A 14,609-nucleotide genomic window follows, 5' to 3' on the forward strand; every position below is an offset into this window, starting at 1 on the left:
ACTCCTATTTTTAAAAAAACCTATTTTTGTTTCTTATACCAAGTACTATTTTTCAAATCACTTAGTGAGATGACCAAAATTATTTCATGAGTCTCCCAGATGGTTTAGAACTAGGTAAATCATGTTCATACTCTCCCCTTGCATTTCTAGTATTCATTCTGGGTAAAATTAAGTTTAAAATGTATATTTTTATATAATTTATAGGTAAATACACACATTTAATATGTAAGTATAACCTATAGTATGTAATATAAAATTTGATATCTATTTTATATTTGATATCGTATTTTATATATTAAATATAAATATATATTTAAAATCCCACACCACACATGTAACATATGTATTTTACACAGTAAATAGAAATACAGATCTATAACCACACCCTATACCTACATTTGAAAGAAAAATTAAGCTTTCAAAGACAGTCATAACTCTAATCTCCGCTGGTAGGAGCCAACACTGGTACCAACTTTCTAGTGAAGGATATGAAAATTGCATCAAAAGACCTAAAACAGACTCAACTACAACCTCCAAAATCCCAATTCTGAAAAGTATACAAAGGAGAGAATCACAATAGCGCATAGATATACAAGAATCAAAATGTGTTGCTGAGGCAATTAGAGAGCAAACCCTAGACATGCATCCTCAGTACATTTCCTGAACTGACCCCAAGGCAGAGATTCACCTGCCCCATCGCAGGTCTCCCCCACAGCTGCTCAGAGCAAGAGCCTGACCTCTGGCAACAGGCGCTCCCGGGAGAAGGAGTTGTGAGCCACAAGCCCAAGCCCTCATCCCAAACATACCATTAGGTACATCATTGGACCCCAGGAAAAGCCCAGCGCTGGTGCTGTGGTGGAAGGCACCCTCCGGGAGTGTGAGTAAGTGATCTCTCATAACATGCCCTGATATTCATAATACAGAAAACACGGAAACAGCCTACATGCCCAACAATAGGGCAATGGAGAGATAAACCCTGATGGATCCATACTTAAAAGTCACCGAAATTCTTAAGTCCACATATGAGTGAGAACATACAGTATCTATCTTTGTCCGGCTGACCTCATTTAGCATTATGCCCTCTAGAGCATCCATGTTGTTGCACATGGAGAGATTTCATTCTTTTTTATGGCTGAGTAATAGTCCATTGCATAGCTACACCACATCTTCTTTATCCTTCATCTATGAATAAACAGCTGGGTCGCTTCCATAATTTGGTTATTGTAAATAAAGCTGCTATAAACATAGGGGTGCGTATATTTGTTTGAATTAGTGTTTTCATTTTCTTTGGGCAAATACCCAGTAAAGGAATTACTGGCTTATATGTGGAATTTAAGAAACAAAATAAATGAACAAAGGAAAAAGAGACCAAAAAACAGACTCTTAACTAGAGGGAACAAACTGGTGTTGCCAGAGGAGACCTGGGGGGTGGGGATGGATGAAATAGATGGAGAAGGTTGAAAATACACTTACGGAGGGGCGCCTGGGTGATTCAGTCTGTTAAGTGTCTGCCTTCAACTCAAGTCATGATCCCAGGGTCCTGGGATCGAGTTCCACATCAGGTTTCATTGTTCAGAAGGGAGCCTGCTTCTCCCCCTGTCTGCCACTCCTCCTGCTTGTGCTCAGTCTCTCTCTCTCTCTCTCTGACAAATAAGTAAGTAAAAAAAAATTTTTTTAATGTACACTGGAATGCCTGGGTGGCTCAGTTGGTTGAGCATCTGCCTTCAGCTCAGATCATGATCCCAGAGTGCTGGGATCGAGTCCCACATCAGGCTCTTTGCTCAGCAGGGAGCCTGCTTCTTGCTCTGCCTGTTCTGCCTGCATTCTCTGTGCTCCTGCTGTCTCTGACAATAAATAAATAAATAATCTTAAAAAAATTAAAAAATTTTTTAAAAGATTTTATTTATTTGACAGAGAGATCACAAGTAGGCAGAGAGGCAGGCAGAGAGAGAGAGGGGGAAACAGGCTCTCTCCTGAGCAGAGAGCCCGATGCGGGACTCAATCCCAGGACCCTGAGATCATGACCTGAGCCGAAGGCAGCAGCTTAACCCACTGAGCCATCCAGGCGCCCAAATTTTTAAAAATTTAAAAAAAAAAATTTTAAAAAATTTTTAAAAAGGTACATTTATGGGGATCAGCATAAAAATTAATTTTATGCTAAAATTAATTTTTTTAAGATTTTTATTTTTTTTAGGGGAGGGAGGGGCAGAAGCCCAAGCAGACTTCACACTGAGTGTGCAGCCAGACCAGGGCTTGATCCCATGACCCTGAGATCATGACCTGAACTGAAATCAAGAGCCAGATGCTCAACCCAACTGAGCCACCCTGGCAGCTCTTTTAAATTTATTTTCTTAACTGTCAGTAAAATCTGTGTTGGAGATAAATACTTGCTGACATAGAAAGACATTCATGATCACTCTGATGCCATCCATGCCAGAGTATTAGAGTGGCTAACTGTGATGGAATTACTGATAACTGATTTCGCTTGTTTGCTTCTCTGGTGTCTACATTCTCTCCATTCGATATAATAATTGAACAACTAGAAAATGGGAAAGATTACTTTTAACAAAGATGACTTTTTTACTTATCAATAAATTGGGCAATGAAAGGAAAGGGTGTGTGTGAGAGAGAACCACTGTCCCCCCAACTTTTGCAATGAACTGGGTGTGTTTATTTGTATTGGCAAGGATGGGGGACGGGTGAGCAGGCTGACAATGGCTCTATGACAAGTTACAATCCACTTTGAGGAAGTGCTATAATAAAATGTAGTCTGTGTGTGTTCATTGCTGCATAACTGTCCAAGCACGGGTTTGGTTATGGTTAGAGACTATCATGAGTGTTTTTGCGACCTCTACTGGCCATGGATGGTAAAGCCTAAACTTCCTTCAGGGAAGTGGTCAATTTTCTGCATTACTGTTTTTTGTGAAGATGCAGGGGAGAGGTGAGAAGATTGCTACCAAATCCAATTGTGCTTTCCTTTAACTAGATAAACGAAAGACGTATGCCAAGTCTGCAATTGAAGATCACACCCTGATGAGGAAGTGGAACTACAGGGAGCCTCCTCTAGCTCCCTCCAACTAAGATCCTGTAAGTCTTTGAAATGACAAAAAAATCTTGATCAGAAGCACAAATGCCTTTGAGATTTTGAAGAAGAAGAGGAACAACAACAACAACAACAGCAACAAGAATCCTGGCCAAGAAAATAAAAATAGAAAGGGAGAGAGAATAGAACAAAATAGTTCCAAATTCTATCTTGAAGCCCAAACATGCAAAACAGCCATGATGTTTTTTGGACAGTCAAGTGAATTTGACCAAACATATAAAAATAGGTAATAAAGTCATGATAATTAAAACAGTGTAGCACTGGTTTCAGATCAGGGAGAGCATGGGAATGGAATAAAATGTTAAAAAACACATTACGTGAGAAGTTAGCATATTATAAAATCACATATTTTTTAAAGATTTTTATTTATTTAGGGGCGCCTGGGTGGCTCAGTGGGTTAAGCCTCTGCCTTCAGCTCAGGTCATGATCCCAGGGTCCTGGGATCGAGCCCCGCATTGGGCTCTCTGCTCAGTAGGAAGCCTGTTTCTTTCTCTGCCTGCCTCTCTGCCTACTTGTGATCTCTCTCTCTGTCAAATAAATAAATAAATAAATAATCTTAAAAAAAAAAGATTTTTATTTATTTAGAGAGAGTGTGTGAGCATGCATTAGTATGGGAGGGGCAGAAGGAGAGAGAGAGAATCATAAGCAGGCTCCATATTCAGCACGGAGCTCAATGCAGGGATTCACTTCATGGACCTGAAATCATGACCTGAGCTGAAATCAAACATCCAATGCTTAACTGACTGAGCCACCCAGGGACCCCATAAAATCACATATTAAATGAGAATTTTCAACTTGCCAAAGGACATCCCTACTTCTGGCCTTATAAGCATACTAGCAAAGTCAAATTTTCTTAAGAAAATAACTGAAAGATTTTACTGCACGAAAATTTAAAACTTAATGGCTATTATAAAATAAATAATATAATAAAATTAGAGGATATAATAACACTGTAAAAAAACTGAATCACATACAAACATGAGTTAATATGATTAATATACAATAAGCTTTTAGAATTGATAAAAAAGAAACAGTACAACTGAATCATAGAGAAAGTACACAAACAAATCACATATGAAAAAACGGACAAACATATGAAAAAAGAAGTAGGAGAAAAAGTTCAACATCACTAGTCATCGAAAAACTGCAAACTAATATATATCCAGTGTGCAAATTCTATGAAGTAGGACTCAGAGAATGCTATTGGAAATCAACCTTGGGAATGCCTGGAGGGCTCAGTCGGTGGAGTATGTGGCTCTTGATCTCATGGTCGTGAGTTCGAGTCCCGACTGGGGGTAGAGATTACATAAAAATAAAATCTTTCAGAAAAAAAAAAAAACAACTTTAGTTTACCCTGCTCCTGCTTACCCAAACTCCAAACCAACTTTGTAAGGCTGGGGGGGTTTCTGTATTTTCTCAGTTCTCTGACTTAAAAAGAAAAAAAGAAAGAAAAAAGAAAAATTCTGATTTCAGTAACTAAAATGCCCAATACTGTGTAATAGTCACGACTCTGAATTCTGTTTAAAGGTGAAGCTGCCTCCCTCTGCTAGCTCAGACCTGCTCCAGATAGGGTGACTGTAGCAGAAACAAAATGGGAATGAGATTGGGGCGGGAGGGGCGGGGGGGGGGGGCGGTCTCTATTTCCTCACTTTGCACTTTTACTGGTCACGTAGGATCTATCCTGCCCCTCATCTCTCACCTCTGTTGCTGACCCCTCTGGGAAGACTGGCATAGCACCTGATATGGGTTGAAGTATGTCCACCTCCCCTGCCCCGACCAACCAATATGTGTTGGAGCCCCAATCACCCCCTTCACCCCCCTACTCCCCACTTCTGCCCCCATCCACTGTACCTCAGAATGTGACACTGTTAGAAGGGGTCTTTACAGAGGTAATCAAGTTAAAATGAGGTCAATAGGGTGAGCCCTAATCCAATATGACTACTGTTTAATAAAATGGGGAAATCTGGACACAAAGACACATATAAAGGAAGAGAGAATGGGAGAAGATGGAGAAGATGGCCATCCACAAGCTTGGGAAAGAAGTCTAGGACAGCCCTCTCCTCACAGCCCTCAAAAGGAACCAATCCTGTTGACACCTTGATTTTAGACTTCAGGCTTCCAGAAATGTGAGGCGATAAACTTCTGTTGTTTAATCCCTCCAGTTTGGTATACTTGGTTAGAGCAACCCTAGCAAAATGATACAGCACTCAACAGTAGTTGACTCAGCTCCTGGTATAGTTTAAAGTATACTCATTCTCTCATGGGTGCTTTATGGATTCTTCAGAGAAACACACACACACACACCCTACCCTAACTGCTATATCTATGCATGCAAATTCATCTCTCCTGAATGACTGGCTGGTTGCATACAAGTCTTCCCTTAGGCCCTAGACATCCATCATTTCATCTCTTCCAGCATCTTTCTCCTTGCTTCTCAGTGGGGGCCTGTTAGATGGGATATAAGAAATCTCTAAACCAGCACACTGCCTGGGGGTCCATGTCTGGTGAAGAAGGTATGCACACCTTTGACCTACCATCAGTGGAAATGTAACTACTTCCCAATTACAGCCCTCTACTTCGCATCAAACCTCCAAACACAGACTTTTGTCAAACACCAATCCTTCTCAAACAGTGGGCCCATATCAAGCTGAATGGTCTTGAATGGTCTCTCTCATGAAGCTTGATGGAGCAACCCAATCCCTTGCCATTAGAGAGGAACAGTGGAACTCACAATACACCAACAACTCAGTCCAAAGAAATCTTTAATGTAATTTCCAGTCTCCACTTCTTTTCTTGATTTTCCCAGTGCTTTTTACAGGCTGGAAAAAAGTAGAGAGCTAAGAATAACAAAGCCATTTCCTACCACCTCCTTTATAAATCCTGCCCAGGGGGCCCCTGGGTGGCACACATGGTTAGGCTCCGACTCTTGGTTGTGGCTCAGGGTCCTGAGATCAAGTCCACACCCAGCTCATGGAGTCTGCTTGAGATTTCCCCCTCTCTGACCTCCCCCTGTGCACTCATGCTCTTCCTCTCTCTCAAATAAATAAATAAAATCTAAAATCAATCAATCCACCAGGCCTGTCCAGAAGGCCCAGCACCTCACTCTGGAATGTGGAGTTTACTACATACACTGGGGCTTCAGGCAAAGTGGAATCAGACACAATCCTGTTTGAACAGCCTGTTATAAACATAATATTGGGTATCATTTCTCTCCTCTCATATTGGCAGAGTTCTAAACAAAGCTGTGCAAGACAACTCAGCAAGGATGTGGATAATAAGCACTCTGATACATTGTTGGTGAAGATTAGTCCCTTTGGAAATTTCCTTTATGTCTACCCACCCCCCCCCAAGATATATGCTAGCAATCATCATTAGCCCACTGACCTGCATCTGAAGGGTCTCCTGAGGTTTTACTAGACAGTAGCAAATGACCCCTCAAGCTTCTGGAAACCTTAGAGACACGATCCCTAACCCCCCTCCCAACTTCCAGGTACATATTCAGTCACTGCTCATAATCCTAATGCAGCTCTTTCTGCCCATGGGTACTGTCCCTGTGCTTTAATAAAAACCATCTTTCCTGCCCTGAAAACATCTAAAGAAATCTTTCTTGACCGTTCGCTCCCAGACTCCAAAACATCACATCAGTATCACTGCTCTTTTAACAATGCTCTACACCATATGGAAGCTAAACTCTACACCATACGAAAGCTCTATGCTGATTCATTACACTATGATATTATTATTAGAATCTGATAAGCAAAAACTCAATCTTTTAAAGTGAGATAGTGGGCACACATATGCATACACAGACACAGACAACATGCAGGTGGGTGCCGTTTATGTCAATAACCAGACCTAAAACTAGGTCTTTCTCTTATCTCATGATTTTAAAATAAGAAAGATTAAAAACAGATGCCAGGTAATTCTGATACAGATGGCAAAATATACAAATCCCAGCAGATATAGAACTGGATGATCCAAAAACAATGCCTTGTAGCTATACCCTGCTTTTTAAATTTTCAAAGTGCTCCCAGAGGACTGACTCTCAACTTGCTTATGCATTAGAATCACTCATGGGGCTTAGTTCGCAATAGGAATCCTGAACCCCACCTTTAGAGTTTCTGACTTAGTATGGAGGGACCAGATACTTATATTTATACGAAGGTCTCAGTAACATCTGATGCAGGTGATCTGAAGACCAACTGTTGGGAGATTTTACCAAACCTGTTCCAGTAAAAGTAAGAACCGCAAGGTTTTTATCATACTAACTGTGCGGCAAATCATTTCATCCCAGAACATCAGTTTCCTGCAAATACATACAATGGAACTATCAGAAGAGAAATGTAAATGAAGAGCTGTGAGAATGGGAAGGAGGGAAAATCATTTTCAGGGACCAGGGAAGACTTCACATCCCTCCTACCATTTTCATGCTTTATTCATATTTCTCTTCGGAAATCTTAACATTAGCTATTGTTTGCTCATCATATTGTCCCTACCGCAACATCAATTCCTAAAGAAAAGGATCACTGATTTTTTTTCTTCTTTGTATCCTCCACAGTACTGGCACAACTCCTGCAAAGAAAAAGGGACATTATTTGTCATAGTTACTATTTAAACGTAAAACGTTGAGTTTGCTTCTTAGTTCTTTTAAAATAAACGAGGAGGTGGAAGGGGGGGCACCAAGAGACATAGAAACCAATCCAAGAGAGATTGTACTGACACTTTACTTTCTATCCAAGACAAAATTACACAATATTCAGCCTGAGATTTTTAAATGCCTGAGCACATTCAGTTCTCCCACTCTGGGTGGAAGACAGTAGGGAAGAGCTCTCTAGAATCTGACGCCGGCTTGGGAGTGGGGGACAGTTAACCCCTTTCAGAACTGCTCTACACGGACGGAAATGGCTAAAATAAAGTCCATTAACTCTTTTTGACACAGCTTTTACCAAGAGCGCCTAACCTTGTGGACAGAGAAAGTTCTCCCAGTCGCTGTGCAAGCATTACAGGTTTTAGTTGTTTCCATTTGTGAAATTAATCCTTGGGGGCAGACCATACACAGATTCCGCGTGATTTAAATACAACAGACATCAGTCTCCAGTTGTTAATCCCATTTGTGTCCTAGAAGCTTGGGGAAAGAGCCTCTCTCATTCTAAGTATTTAAAGGGTTCAGACCCATAAAAATGATTTTACCACCGTCCTCCCACAAGAGTCACGCATTACTTCAACTTGATCATCAAATTTTGATCCAGTCCAGTCCCTCGGGTCCCTGGAGTGACAGACTCAAATTCTGATCTTACCGTTTTCTGCTGTGTGACCCTAAGTGAAATCCTTCGACCCCCGGCATGTTATCTGCAAATGGGTGTCTTACGTCCTTATCTCCTCAACTCCTTGAAGGACCACGCGCAATGACGGGGTCCTGAACGCCTACCACACCGCCACCGCCCACTAACAAGCTCAAGCAATGGTCCATCAGTGGGCTTTTCCTAACGTCTCTGAGCTGCCCCCTAGAGAAGCGGCGGAAATCTCCACCCCGCTGCCCGCATCCAGGCAGAGACCCGCAGAGTGTAGGGAGACTTGCAGAAGCCTAAAGCGGCGCTGGGCGTGACTAGCACTCGCTGGCGCGGGAACCCGAGCGATGCGGTCCGGTTTCCTCTCCTTCCGCCGGGACTCTCGGGGGGAACGGACCTTTGTGAACGCGACTTCCGGGCCGACCGAGTCCTGGGAGCCTCTGCCTTCGCGGTGGGGGTCCCGTGGCGGCCGGACCCCGTGTGGCCATGTGGCGGCTGCTGGCTCGTGCTGGGGCGCCGCTCCTGCGAGCGCAGGTGTCAGGTCAGGAGGCCCTCGGTCCCTTAGAAGACCTCCCCACCCCCCGTGCGGCGCCTCGCCGGCTCCGCCGACCGCTGCCCCAGAGCCGAGTAGGGGCCGCGCTGTCTCGCCGCGGGGACTCGTGCCGGGGGGCCACGGCCACCCGCGGGGTTAAACGTTTGGAGACCCCTGCTGGCTTCCCGGGGGGTGGGAATGGGTGCTGGACCTGTGAGCCCATTTAGCGGAACCCCACGGCCCACCATCGGGGCCCTGCGTCCGGACTGACTTTGGTCTGGGTCGTAGCAGGCCCAGGTCTTGGCGCTTTCGGATCTTGATTTGATTTGCTTTTGTAGATTCTTGGGCCGTCCCGCCCGCCAGCGCTGGCCTCAAGACGCTGCTCCCGGTGCCGACTTTTGAGGGTGAGCTTGTGTCCCTTTCGTGTTTGTCTTCTCTCATGGGACCTGAAGAGGGTAGGCGGGTTCTGCGTTCCCTCCTCCATTCACCCGCTCAGGAAATACCTCTAGAGGGCACGCTGTGTGCCAAGAAGTGTTGTAAACGGTCGGGATGTAACAGTTGCTGTTAGGGAGCAACTGTGTAATGGGGTAGCTCCCCTGTGGTACTGTGAGGCAGTTCCCCCCAGCGCACCACCACCCCCCCCCCGGCCCCAGCCAGGGCATATTGCCATCAAATTGGAACTTCTGACTTTCTCCCTAAAGGATGTTACACTATGCAGTCATATAACTATGGGGAAAAGCATTAACTTGCTAAAGACAAACGTTAAGATAAACCACAATTTTGTAAATATAATTTACCGTGTCTTTACTATATTGGAAATCTTAAAAAAGAAAAACAGTTGGAAAAAAAATATGAAAGTGTCCTTGAGCTCTGAGGATTTTATCTTCTACACATAATTGTGAAACTACTGTATGCCCCAGAAGCTCATGTGGATTTGGAGGTGACAGCATCACTAAATTTCTCTGTAGCTGCTTATGGAAAGTGGAGGAGAGGGACACCTGGGTGGTGAAGCAGCTGCCTTCTGCTCAGGTCATGATCTCACCATCCTGGGATCCAGTCGCACTTCTGGTTCCCTGCTCAGCAGGGAGCCTACTTCTCCCTCTCCTTCTGCCTGCCACTCCCCCTGCTTGTACATGCTCTCTCTCAAGTAAATTAAAATATTTTTTTAAAAAGGAGAGAAAGAAACTGGAGGAGAGCAGGTGGCAGTTTATATATCCGTGTTAGCCAATTAATAATTTGGTATTTCCTTGAAGGCCCTTGTTTTATATTTGACTCCATGATAAAGCTATGCCTGTCTTACCATAGACATGTTGCTGTTTTGTTTTTTTTTTTTTAAGATTTTATTTGTTTATTTGACAGGCAGAGATCACAAGTAGGCAGAGAGGCAGGCAGAGAGAGAGAGTAGGAAGCAGGCTCCCCGTGGAGCATAAACCCCGATGTGGGGCTCAATCCCAGGACCCTGGGATCATGACCTGAGCCGAAGGCAGAGTCTTTAACCCACTGAGCCATCTAGGCGCCCCCCCCCATAGACATGTTTTAAGTGCCTTTCAAGTTAATAATTTTTCCCCCAACTTGTCAGAATGTCCGATATGAAAAAGATGTACCATGTCTGGCTTGCATTTCAATCCATCCACCCTCAAAACAGCAAGCTGCTGCACATTGTAGGAAATTCACAGGTGCCAGCATGAAAAGCCCCTGTAGAAATAGAGCATAGATCAAAGGATTCCTAGGTTGTAGGTTTCCTAACAACAATCTGGCAGAGCAGAACTTAAATATTTTCATGTACAGTGTAGTATTCTTTTCACCCCCATTAACATCCCGAGAGGCTGTGCAGTATTTAAGAAAAAAAAAAAAATCCATCTGGCTTTGCTGGATGGCAAAGCAATCCAAAGCATCCATCTGGATGGCCTAGACCAGATTATAAAATGTCTCTAGGTCTCAGGTTCCTCTTTTATAAAGTGGAGATTTAGAATAGTACTTGCCTAAAGTTCAGTTTCTTGAGCAGGGTGACTGTTAATGTGGGTGTGTTTATGCATTCACTTTTCTGATAATTCACTGACACGTACATTTTTTATTTGGCTCTTTGATTATGTGTGCTAAACTTCAAAGTTTTAAAAAGGGAAGCCCTAAAAAATTACCAAGCCTCTAAAGCTGTTTTAAAGATTATATGAGGGACTCCTGGGTGGCTCAGTTGTTAAGCATATGCCTTTGGCTCGGGTCATGATCTCAGGGTCCTGGGATCGGGCCTGCATCAGGCTCCCTGTTCAGGAGGGAGCCTGCTTCTCCCTCTCCCACTCCCCCTGCTTGTGTTCCCTTGCTTGCTATGTCTCTTGCTGTCAAAAAATAACCTTTAAAAAAAAAAAAAAAGATTAAATGAGATACTGCACATAAAGCATTCAGCTCAACATCTAGCACTTAATAAACATAAAAAACAAAGTTAGCCAGTGTTATCTGTGACAGTCTCAATCTCTGTACCCAGATGGTCTCTTTTCTAGTGTTAGGTAGAGTACATTTCCTTTGAAAGTTTGAAACTTCTTTCGATCTTCAAAGGTTCAGAACGTCTCCATTAATACTTGTCATAATCAAAAGATTCCAGTGTCAATAAAAAAGCATCCACAGGAAAAACCTAATATACTTTTGAAATTATTTTTTTCAGTGGTAACTCTAAGACTTCCACTTGATTGATGTGAATCTTTGTAGGAAGAAAATAGATCCTTGGAGATGTGTGGTTTTATTTCTTCTTGGCTGTCTGTGCTCCTTTTAGATGTTTCCATTCCTGAAAAGCCCAAGCTTCGATTTGTTGAAAGGGTACCACTCGTGCCAAAAGTGAGAAGGGAACCTAAGAACTTGAGGGACATCCGGGGACCTTCTACTGAAGCTACCGAGTTCACAGAAGGCAGTTTTGCAATCTTGGTAAGTGAGTTCAGTGTCAAGCAGCTGCATGATGGAAGCCAGGGATTAGCAAAATCTCATGCCCTTAGAGTTAATTCTCATCCTCTATGGGTTTTATTGGAATGGCCATTTGCTCTTTCCACTGATGTACACTACCCAGTGAACAGTTGAGTTGTATGTCTTTTTCATGCCAAGTGAAAATAATACAAAAACAGGAGAAGGCAGGCTACCAAATTGGCCCCTATAATCAGACTATGAAATCCTCACAGGCTTCTGGTGAAAATAAAACTATCCATGACTTAAGATGCAGGACACTGTTTCCTTCCTAGTGTGGCTTCCATGGAGACTTGATGTCAGAAGCTACACAAATGGGTGTGGACTAGGACTGATTTCCTATCAGGAAGCCAGAGCAGTATTTTACAGTCCTTCCCGCCACCTGCTGATCAGCCCTGGACGGCCTCTCACAGCCTCATGCCCATACCCTGTCCTTCACTCTCTTCCAGCCATTCTACCTTCTGCTCACACTCACCACGCCATTCCTCTTCCTTTAACTTGTTTTCCTTTGGTTGGTTCCTGCCATTCTGGTCTCAGCTTTAAATATCACCTCCTCGGGATGCCTGAGTGGCTCATTGGTTAAGTGTCTGCATTTGGCTTAGGTCATGATCCCAGGATCCTGGGATCGTGTCCTGCATCAGGCTCTCTGCTTAGCAGGGAGCCTGCTGCTCCCCTTGCTTGTGCTCTCTCCCCCCCTTCTCTCTCTGACAAATAAAATCTTTTAATAAATACCAGCTCCTCAAAGAGGCCTTCCCTGGTTATCCATTGAAATGGGTCTACCTTGTTTTCATTTACTTCTGTACCCTAGGCTTTTCTCCACGGTACTTACCAGAACTTTTTATTTTTATGTAAATCATTGAAGCCACAGTTACTGTGAAAGAGCATATACAAGATAACTAAGTCCCCACGTATTTCTAATTCTTTCATCCACTTTTAGGCACTGGGTGGTGGTTACCTCCACTGGGGCCATTTTGAAATGATGCGCCTGACAATCAACCGCTCTATGGACCCCAAGAACATGTTTGCTTTATGGAGAGTACCAGCCCCTTTCAAGCCCATCACCCGCAAGGGTATGGGACAGCGCATGGGGGGAGGCAAAGGTGCCATTGATCACTATGTGACTCCCGTGAAGGCTGGCCGTCTCATAGTAGAGGTGGGTGGGCGTTGTGAATTCAAGGAGGTACAAGGTTTCCTGAACCAGGTTGCCCACAAGTTGCCCTTCCCAGCAAAGGCCGTGAGCCGTGAGACTCTAGAGAAGATGCGGAAAGACCAAGAGGAACGGGAACAGAACAACCAAAACCCCTGGACCTTTGAGCGCATAGCCACTGCCAACATGCTTGGGATACGGAAAGTCCTGAGCCCGTATGACTTAACCCAGAAGGGGCGGTACTGGGGCAAGTTCTATATGCCTGAACGTGTGTAGTGAGAATGGGAGACATAAATGTACAAAGGCTACCAAAAGAAAATCTACATTTTTATTCCCCTCAGCCTACCTTTAACAGTGTGTGGGTGGCACTGATAATCTAACCCAGGAGCAGTGTGAGTAAAGGATTTGTGAAAAATTGTAGAATATCCATTGATTTTCTAAGTGCATTATATATCTATCAAATAAAGTCTGAGTATCACCTCAGGATATAACTTCTCATTGGTACTCCTAATCCTTAAATGATTACCAAGCAGCTTCACTGATTGTTAGTGGGTCCAGTTCTCCTCGGCTGTAAGATGCCTATCTTCGGGGCTGAAACAGATGTCTCCATGTCCCATCTCTGGTGTAAGTTGGATTTAACATATGCCTGGGTTTCTTTGCTGTCCAGGTCTGCTTCACATCGCTTCACTTTTACCAAAGAGCTACATTGGTCCCTGTTTTCCTCAAACTGAAAGAAATCTGAAGACGATTTTTGCTTTTACAAAATGGTAGTTTTTCACTGTACATTGTTTCAGTTTAGGAACACTGCTTTTGGACACTGGGAGAATTCTGTACTACCTTTTATAGCACAGGAGCTAGTTGCTGTCTTTACTAGTTAGATGTTTTTGGAAAGCAAAAACACACCGGTACATACATTAATTGAACAGATATTTATTTATGCCCAACTACCCATCTCTCAATTTTGGAAGACAAAGGGGAATGTTGGACAATAAGATAAGGATCATACCCTTGCCTTTTAACACAAGTAAGTGGTAAAAGTTGAAGTTGGCCTTTCCTAGGTCTGAAACTCTCCGAGGAGGGCGAGTATTTGGCTCTACCTTTGTGTCCCCACAGGTTCTAAGACAGTGCGGTGGTTCTGGGACAGTGCGGTGTGCCGCACGGCACTCAACTAGTTACTGTTGGATGAATAAAGGCCCCATGTGTCTCAAATCCCCATGGCTCCACCTTCCTGTCTGGTCTGTAATAAGATTCATCTCTTCCAGAGCTACCCAGCAGTTTTCTATCCCCTATTCAAACTGAAAGAAATACAAATGGATAGAAATTGTAAACCATTTGCTTTTGAAAATGGGTAGAAGAGCACACTGACTTGAAACGTCAGCTTTTTTTTAATCCCACTTTTTTAAAAAGATGTGTGGCAAAGAAAGTAATCTTTCATAAGTACAAATACATCTGAAGAGTTACATGGTCCTCAAGAGTTGCACATGGTGGTGGTTAATGTATCTGTAGTGAAGCTCTTGTAATATAATTACTAAATTGCATTAGAACACATCTGAACTTCGAATTGGGGCCGTTGTTCAGGATAGTTTTAGGCAC

General features: G+C 43.3%; 1 protein-coding gene across 1 annotated transcript; it reads left to right on the forward strand.

Annotated features, from left to right (window-relative positions):
- The first annotated feature begins 8,783 nt into the window (after positions 1 to 8,783).
- On the forward strand, positions 8,784 to 13,439 carry MRPL16 (mitochondrial ribosomal protein L16). Its single transcript, XM_046014329.1, has 4 exons — positions 8,784 to 8,932; positions 9,262 to 9,327; positions 11,688 to 11,836; positions 12,807 to 13,439. Exons 1-4 carry the CDS (start codon positions 8,878 to 8,880, stop codon positions 13,290 to 13,292), a joined length of 756 nt encoding a protein of 251 aa, XP_045870285.1. The 5' UTR covers positions 8,784 to 8,877; the 3' UTR covers positions 13,293 to 13,439.
- Positions 13,440 to 14,609: the final 1,170 nt, after the last annotated feature.

The sequence above is a fragment of the Meles meles genome, chromosome 8, assembly GCF_922984935.1.
Source record: "Meles meles chromosome 8, mMelMel3.1 paternal haplotype, whole genome shotgun sequence".
Lineage (NCBI taxonomy): Eukaryota > Metazoa > Chordata > Mammalia > Carnivora > Mustelidae > Meles > Meles meles.